The 9,324-nt window shown below is 43.4% G+C and overlaps 1 protein-coding gene across 4 annotated transcripts in view; it reads left to right on the top strand.

Annotated features, from left to right (window-relative positions):
* Nucleotides 1-9,324, top strand: part of MECOM (MDS1 and EVI1 complex locus) — a 46,932-nt gene that overhangs the window by 20,195 nt on the left and 17,413 nt on the right. For 2 of the 4 annotated variants that reach the window (XM_010137435.1, XM_010137437.1), the window contains 3 exons: nucleotides 2,190-3,552; nucleotides 5,373-5,460; nucleotides 8,368-8,394. In XM_010137435.1, the coding sequence (XP_010135737.1) occupies nucleotides 2,190-3,552; nucleotides 5,373-5,460; nucleotides 8,368-8,394 (1,478 nt within the window). The remainder of the gene's footprint in view (nucleotides 1-2,189; nucleotides 3,553-5,372; nucleotides 5,461-8,367; nucleotides 8,395-9,324) is intronic. The other 2 variants (XM_010137438.1, XM_010137436.1) reach the window with 1 other exon arrangement.

The raw sequence follows: 9,324 nt of genomic DNA on the forward strand, positions 1-9,324 counted from the left end.
CCCTCGCCTCTCCTCGCCTCTCCTCTCCTCTCCTCTCCTCTCCTTCTCTTCCTTCTTGTTTGTCATTTTCCTTTCTCTTTCATCTTTTTTTCATCTTTCCTTTTCATTTTATTTTGTGGTTTCTCTCTTTTCTTTCTTGTCTTTCCTTGTGAATGAAGATTTCCAGCAGGATCAGTAACTGATACACAGCAACAAACATTCTTCCTGAATTACCGCATTGCAAATTTCCTGTGTTTGGGCCCAATTCTGCACTCTTTATCCCACGAATTGTCAACAGGACTTGAACAGGGAAAATGGGTGTATCAGGCAGGATCAGGCCCTCGAACAATAGGAGCACTGTTGCTGAGATACGAAGCAGTCTGCTGAAGAGGTAAACAGTTAAGGGATGACAACAAGTGGTCAAGTTTCTCAAGGGCAGAGATTTAGAGGAGCAGGAAGGTTAGAACAGGCCCCGGTGAGACTGGAAGTTAGAGGACGTGATTGCAGTTCATGGGAACCAAGAGTGCAGGATGGGATACATTCAATTCAGTTTCCTTTGCGGGCTTAAAATAGAGCCATTGTAAATTATGTCAGTCTGTCTCAAATGATGAAAATGATTGTTAAAAAGACCTCGGAATACACAATGTGTATTGTTGTGTGGCTTTGATGTGTGAAAGATGAGAGCTTATGATATAACACAAATTGAATAAAAATAAAGTGGCCACATGCTTTTTCCTGGCTGAGGAAAAAAAAATGGTATTTATTATAGAGGGATAACACTGCTTACTGATCATGCTCCTGCCTTGTTTTTAAACAAGGCTGGAGCTGATACTGTTAGAAGCAAGGTAGTGCAGAGGTACAGAGAAATTCTAGCATAATGAAAAGCACAAGACAGCGCAGCCTTGAGACTTGCCTGATGCCCCTGCCTGTCCAAAGGATGCCAAAAGAGGCCATAAAAAGGCCCTGGGGAGCTGAGCGTTACCCTCTTCCAAACCACATTTTAACTTGCAGACCTAGAACTTGGTTGCTGCTCCAATTTGCTCCCTAAGGTTTGTAGCAGCCAGAAAGTCAGCGACATGCAACAACGTGATTCACTCCTCATAGTGTCTCGCTCTGCACCCCTGGGAGCACTTTCAGGCTCCTGCTACTGAAAATGGTTGCTGGGAGCTGTGCTCTGACGTGCCAAGCGTGCAGGCTAGATCTGACCCAGGAGCTCAAGGTAGATCTCCTCACCTCTGTGATTTCAGGCTTTCTGCAAGTGCTGCTTTTGTGAGGCTGAAGCCATTCTCATCCCAGCGGAGTTTGAAAGGAAATCCATCGAGCTGTTTTGAGCATCAGACATGCAAATAAAAACAGCTGCACTCTTAAAGGAAGTCGTTGATGAAATGTAGTGTGTTTTTCCATGTGCAGGAGATAAATAGCAGTATTAAGACTAGTAAAGTTAGCAAGATGTGGAATTTAGAGTTCCAGCATCCCAGGCACCTGTAGGGACTGTATACATTACACAAACAGAAATGCTTTGGGCATGTGAGAGTACTAGACTGAGGTTACTCAGGCTCTAGCTCAGGCTTTTGTGAGATTAAATTCTTAATTGTAAGTAGAAAAAAAATGTTTGTTAATAAGGTTATGCACCTGGAAATACCTGCTTGTCTCCTCCTTCACCTCTTTCATATCCTCGTGGCCTTGCAGGCTGGAAGCTTTGTGAGGCACCTCTGTCCATCTCCTGTCTGCTCCTGCAAATATTTATTTTAATGACTAACTTTCTGCATGTGAATAGTGACATAAATGGATGTCATCTGAAGACACAAGCACTCACGTGGGAGCACTGAGGGTTTGTATGGTGTTACAGCCGCGAGCTGCGGCTCTCGATGGGGTTCTGGATGTGAATGTGATATTGAATAATGGTACCAAATATGCAACACTCTGCAATGCAAAAAGCAAACAAGAAAACTTTGTCTTTTAGTGATTTCAGACTTTTTTGGGGTTGTTGGAGTGGGTTTTGGTGCTGTCTTTAGATATTTGTCTGCTTGGATGCCTTGCTTTGGAAGAGTACTGTAGCTTCTTGTATATTTGTGCACCCAGACTTCCCCTTACGCCTTCTTAATTGACATTTGGTGGGTTAAAAAAAAAAGGTGTTATATGCAAAATTTTGAGGGTGGGGGCAATTATCACAAAGCCTGAGATGTGTTGTTGTTGTTGTTTACATACAGGTGAGGTCTGCCATAAATCCTATACTCAGTTTTCAAACCTTTGTCGTCATAAGCGCATGCATGCTGATTGCAGAACCCAAATCAAGTGCAAAGACTGTGGACAAATGTTCAGCACTACGTCTTCCTTAAATAAACACAGGAGATTTTGTGAGGGCAAGAACCATTTTGCAGCAGGAGGATTTTTTGGCCAAGGCATTTCACTTCCTGGAACCCCAGCTATGGATAAAACGTCCATGGTTAATATGAATCATGCAAATCCGGGCCTTGCTGACTATTTTGGAGCCAATAGGCATCCTGCTGGTCTTACCTTTCCAACAGCTCCTGGATTTTCTTTTAGCTTCCCTGGTCTGTTTCCTTCAGGCTTGTACCACAGGCCACCTTTGCTACCTACTAGTTCTCCTGTTAAAGGACTACCGAGCGCAGATCAGACAAACAAAAGTCAAAGTCCCCTCATGACAAATCCTCAAATACTGCCAGCCACACAGGATATTTTGAAGGCACTAAATAAGCAACCATCAGTAGGGGAGAATAAGCCAGTGGAGCTTCAACCAGAGAGGTCCTCTGAAGAGAGGCCGCATGAGAAACTCAGTGACCAGTCAGAGAGTAGTGACCTTGACCTTGACGATGTCAGTACCCCCAGTGGCAGTGACCTGGAAACCACATCGGGCTCTGATCTGGAAAGTGACATTGAAAGTGAGAAAGAGAAATTTAAAGAAAATGGTAAAATGTTCAAAGACAAAGTAAGCTCTCTGCAGAGCCTGGCTTCAATAAATAATAAGAAAGACCACAGCAATCATTCCATTTTCTCACCATCCTTAGAGGAGCAGACTGCGGTGTCAGGAGCGGTGAATGATTCTATAAAGGCTATTGCTTCTATTGCTGAAAAGTACTTTGGTTCAACAGGACTTGTGGGGCTGCAAGACAAAAAAGTCGGAGCCTTACCTTACCCTTCCATGTTTCCCCTCCCATTTTTTCCAGCATTCTCTCAATCAATGTATCCATTTCCTGATAGAGACTTGAGACCGTTACCCTTGAAAGTGGAGCCCCAATCACCCAGTGAAATAAAGAAGATCCCAAAGGGAAGCTCTGAGTCTCCCTTTGACCTCACCATAAAGCGTAAGGAGGAGAAGCCACTTACTCCCATACCCTCAAAGCCAGCAGCCCCCTCTGCAGCAAGCCAGGACCAGCCTCTAGATCTCAGCATGGGCAGCAGAAGCCGAGCCAGCGGCACAAAACAAGCCGAGCCTCGGAAAAACCATGTGTTTGGAGAAAAGAAAGGAGGTGACCTCGAGCAAAGAAAAGTTTCAGAGTCCTCCTTGCAGCATGCCAGGCCCACCCCGTTCTTTATGGATCCCATTTACAGGTAACAGACTATGTGCTGTCTTTTGGCATCCCTGGCAGCTAGGTCTGCCAGGGCCACCTGCCCTGCAGGACAACCCCGTTCCCATCCCACCACCCCTGGAGGTGTCATCCCACCGCCAGGGCACGGGATGGTCCAGGCTGCATGCTGACCTGCGCACCCCTTACGCATAAACGAACAGGCGTCAGTACGGAATGTTTGGGTATTTACTGTGTATTTGGTATCACTGGCTTGCCCTGAATTCCTTTTCTTCCAAAATGCCTCCCACTCGCCTTGACTGCCCTCTACCTTCCCCTGGAAAGTACAGTGCAGCTCTCCGGTCGTACACCACCCTTCTAGCTCCTCCTGAATTAAATAGGAGTATCTCCTAAGTGCAACAAAGAAGCAAACTTGTCCTAAGGTGTATAAAAAGCATAGAAATTGGGAGTGATTTCTGCCTTTTTTTGCACTGATTTGAGCAATGGGTTGATTTATCTGGGCATTTCATTAACATAACTGAAGGCGCAGTGTCCTCGTGTGTACAAAGCCTCACCAGTGGGCTTAGTTAATCTGATCTACCTTTGGAAATCAATGGGAGCCTTGTCGTTGGCTTTGATGAGTGCACAAGCAGATGCTGTGAGTGAGCTGAGGTTTTTAAAAACCAGTGGTAAAATTGTGACCTCTCGGAGATTCCCAGTAGTGCCAAGATGGATCTCACTGGGGTTTGGATTTCACCTGCATCCTGTACACGTCAGCCCCTCTTTGCCCTTGGCCTTTCTGCTCGTATATCTGTAACCAGCCAAAGTCATGCGTCTAAATAAGTTTAGAGAAATATTAGCCATAAAAATATTTGTCTGTAATATAAATGACTGATTTTGTAGTCTATTGTTAAAAAAAAGCTACCTCAGTGTAAACGATGTTAATTTATTACATTATCTTGAAAAAGAAATGCTATGGGCAAAGTTCTTGGGGAATGTTCTTGCATAGGTTAACAGGTATGCATTATGAAGAAACAGGATATGATGCTGTTTACTGAGATGGTTTATTCATGCCAGATCGGTATCTGTATTGGACTATAGGTTTTCTTTGCGTCATATTCATTTTAAATGCCTGAAGCAGTGAAAATAATGATCCGTGTTTTATGGTTCTGTATTACAAACTAATGAAATCTGTGCAAATTCGGGCAGCGTAGCACGAGGCTGGTTGTTACCGAGCCTTTCTTTGCTGTGAGTTACATCTACGGAAGGATCTGTCCCTTCAACCATACACATGAGTAACAGAAAAAGCAAAAAAATCCTATTTCCACACTGCTTCTGGATTATCCACACTATGTTTCACTGCTTAAACGCTCACATGATCTCAGTCTTTGCAGTGCATTCCCACTTCGCCCACCTTCCTCGCCCTGCTTGTGCACGGCTGTGTTCAAGGAGAGGTGTCCAGGATGGCTGCGACCTCTCACAGGGGCAGACAAGAAGGGACCCATTGCTCAAGGCTCCTGTCGCCTTGAATTCCCCTCCGAGTGGAGAGCACACTCAGATGCCTTATTTCTTTGTAAAAGTGCTGGGTAGTTTCTATTATAATTTGGTTTCTATTATAATTATTACTGGTCTTTTTAAATGGGATTATTTCCTATGTAAATGGTATAATCTCCCTTTAACGGTGATTTACAGCCCCCACCCGCAGTACACAGGAATCGAGAGCCGACTGTACCTCCTTATCTTTTACTGTTATCTCTGAGAAACAAATTACTTGATGTATAGCTGACTTTTAAACATGAGTAGCTGTATAATTATTAATATCTGAGACTGATTCATCACAAGCAAATCTAATTTTAACATTTACAGAGTAGAAAAAAGAAAGTTAACTGACCCACTGGAAGCTTTAAAAGAGAAATACTTGAGACCTTCCCCGGGATTCTTGTTTCATCCACAAGTAAGTATTCTGGGAATTTTGATGTTGTAAACAAGCCTGTTGATGCTTCAAAGCAGGTGCAGAGAAATGAATGCAGTCTTAGTCATTTTTGGATTTCCTAAAACACACAGTTTTTGCTGTACCATTGTGGTGGAAAAGCGTAAGCATTGTTCTGAGCTTCTTGATGTTTTGCAGATGAAACAACATGTTTTGATTATAAAGGAAGCCAGATTCAAACTATATGTATGTTTTAGAACTGTGTTCCTCCAAAACTGTAGTGTAGCTACTAGTACTTGAGGCTACCCGTGTCGTCTTCAGCACTCTCCCGTGTTCTGGGCCGTTGTGGTGGAGTCAGTATTGACTATGAGGAGACGATGTAGATCTGATGTCAGGCCAGCAAATATGAGCATCCCAGCTGTTGATACTGAAAGACTCACAGAAAAGAGATAGAACCTTCCACCCGATGGTTTCAACTCTCATAAGCAAATGCTCCGTTTCTTTCAGGTAGCTGTTGTGGGCTGTAGCATGTGCAGTGACTTTGTAGGATCCCTGCTCCTCCATGCCTGAAGACGTGCTATAGGAGAGGGCTGCTGCCTTTTTCATAGGCCATAAATCTGCTGCTTGTTTTCTGGATAACAGAAACTTAGGAGGGTGTCCTTAAAACATCGGTGTAACTGCGACGTGTAGGTAGGGTAGAATGTACCCGCATGCAAACTACACCTTGCTCTTCTTCAGCAGCACTGCACCCTTGTTCTGGCCTCCTCCTCCTCCTCGCTCAAGGAGATTTTGCTAAAGATTTGAGTTAAATCTTTGGCCTGAAATAAAATGCTCTTTGGTATTTGCACATTTGAACCCCTTGCTGACTACGGGCTGTTTCATCCGAACAGTGACACCCCATACGGGTCTTGTATTTGAAGCGCACAACCAGGAGCTGCTGTCTCTGGTTCAGCTCCCTCTGCTTCCTGGGCAAACCATGCCAACAACCTGCCACCACATGCTTTTTTTTTTTTTCCCCTCAATATAGGCAATGGTTGTTATGTCCTCAGTTGTATGGAATATATTCTGAAATATGGGACTTCTGGAGAACTGGGGAGAACAGCTGGTGGTGTAGACAGTTGCAGATGCACAAATACAATTCTATTGCATGGGTGGAGCATGCAGAAAAACACCCTGTTCCAGTTCCAATGCCTGTAGAAAGTGAAGGGTCTATTAAATATTATCAAGATTCTACGTAAAAGATTTAATAGCAGCTCAGCACCTCTTGCTGAGTTACCTTATTTGCCCAAGTTGCAAATCAAGAAGTAAAAATTCCCATTTCACAGCAGATAGTGCTAATGCACAAGTACACAAAGAGGAGCTCTATCCTCTTTGTGTCTCCTGGTGTAAAACTGTGCGGGTTCCTCTCCATCAAGTGAGCGATTCTGTTGGAGCAGCTGTAAATTAATAGTAAATTATCTAAATGAGGGCATTTTAGGCACTGTATCGATGGAAGAAATGCTATTATTTTGCTTAGAGCTAGCTCGCTGTTCAGAAGGTGTAAATCGATGTTAGTGAAGTTGATTGAAAGGGCTCTGGAGGTTTTGCTTCAGGTTGATTTGGTGATGGTGGTAGGCAGGAGGGTTGGTGGGTGGGAAAGGAGGTTGTTTGGGTAAAATGCACTGATGGGAGTTTGGCTGTGGTGGGCAGGGAAGGAGTTGGATACTCTGCTATGCTGTATGACTCTGCGTTAGGTGGAGCACTGGAGGAGGGTCTATAGGATTTTGGTGAGGATGGCATACGTGTGCTGCTGAAATGGAGGTATCTGGCGTTTCACTATTAGTGGGCAGGATATCGGGATTTCACCCTTCATATTTTTTCACAGTGAGTTGGTTATATCTCTTGTTGGTGCCTGAGGAAGGACCCAGCGTGGTCACCAAGTCCATCAGTGTCAGCAGGAGGTGTCGGATGCCACCTCCCTCCCGCGGTACCAGCCAAGGTGGGGCAGAGCCAGCACCCCCTGGCAGGAGGGAGGGGTAGTTCTGCACCCGTGTTGCTGACCATATGCACAGGGGTGCTGTTACACCTTTTTGCCTGTTCGTCCATATTCTGTATTGAGCAATAGAGAAAAGAATCCACAGTAAAGACCAGCTTTCACGTTATCACTTCCCTAGCTGCTGGGGATAACATCTTTAACTTGGTGTGAGACGTCATGGTACAAAGGTCAGGAGTGTAACGCGTACTGTTAATGCAGTGTATAAAAACCCCAAACCTCCATCACACATCCTGTCAAAAGAGTAAATGCCAAAATCTGCTTCCCTGCAGTCTTTAATAGAAAGGAGTCTTCTGTGTGCGCAGGCAGAATTTGGCTCGGTATTTATAGAGGACGGGGGAATGGCTTGCAGAAAAGCTGTTTTTTCCTTTATAGTCCTGTTCACCCCAGTAAAAATACAGGTGTGGAGTCCATGGCAAGTTTTCATTTTCAGCTGGCAGGATTTATCTAGGTAAAATACAAACAAAATTATTGTCCTTGTCCTACAAGTTTGTGCTTCTGTAGGGGAATTTATTTCTGAAACTTGCTTTCTGATGAAGCAAAAATTTATTACTTTTAAGGGGATAAAATGACAGCTAATGGATGGACCTTTAAAACATGTTTCTGAAGTAGAGATTAAAGACATAAACCCTGCAGTCCTTACCCTGTCCTTGCCTGGGCAAAATTTCCCCCAGTGGCAGTGGCCTGAAAGCTATGAAAATTAGATCGTTTAATGGTATTTTGCAATAATTTGCTATTACAAGATTGCATTTTTAGGGAGAGAATACCCCTATGCAACAAATCATTCAGAGTAACATTTTAATTAGACTCTTTAAATAAAATCTTAATTAGCAGATTGATTGCAATGAGGGTTCCAATGCAGGAATAATGTGTTGTTTTTGTTTCGATTTTGCTCCCAGTTCCAATTGCCTGATCAAAGAATTTGGGTAAGTTCATTGCTTATATTTTTGATTTAATCATTGTGAAATAAATTGCATAAGAAAAATATAACATGAAAGATAACTCACCATTCAATTATGGAGCATGCCACACTTTCCCACAGAGTGTCGTAGCTGTAGCAGACAAATATCCTCTTATGTCAAATTGGCTTTATTTTTACCTACCTGATATCACCGGATTTATTTGGTGAAGGCAATGGGAGCTTTACCTGAGTGAGGGTTTCAAAATGCAGTCTTTGTTCATATTTAACTGAAATTATTCCAAGCCATTTCCTTCAGAGATTGCAGTGAAATTTTCAAGCTGAAATCTTGTTAGTTTGCAGTAGTTATAGGTATTTAATCTGCGTTTGGGACATTAAAATACAGAGGACTTCCCATTTCTATCTCGCTTTGACTTCACTGGGAGTTAGTCACTTTAATAGCTTTGAAGTTTTGAGCTTAATTGCTCGTTCCTGTACTTAAACACAAATAAAACACTCATTTATTTGCCATGTTTGGGTCAAATTTGTCCTGTGTGTACACTTACATCATCCCCCTTATGCGAACGGTGCTTTTTAGTACTATGGGATAAATCTGAGCTTGTTCTTCTATTTTTATAAAATGTTATTTTTAATACATCTGAATTGTTCTTGAAAATAAAAAAGAGCCACAGCAACTGCTTTTGCAGATGCAACTCCAGTAACGCCGTGTTTTGCTCTTGCATTGCTGGCTCCTCAGCTGCAGCACTCAACCCATAAATACTTGTCCCAGATTTTTCCCAACTTTTGGGCTGCGGAGGGGAGAGCTGGAGCCAGCCGGCTGTGGCTCAGTACCTGACTCACTGTCTTGTTCATCACTCGCAGTGCGACGTGGACTAATTTCACAAGACAAAGCCAGAGGTTCACAAAATGAGATCCAAGATCTTCACGTACTCTTTCC

The sequence above is a fragment of the Buceros rhinoceros genome, unplaced genomic scaffold (assembly GCF_000710305.1).
Source record: "Buceros rhinoceros silvestris isolate BGI_N320 unplaced genomic scaffold, ASM71030v1 scaffold406, whole genome shotgun sequence".
Lineage (NCBI taxonomy): Eukaryota > Metazoa > Chordata > Aves > Bucerotiformes > Bucerotidae > Buceros > Buceros rhinoceros.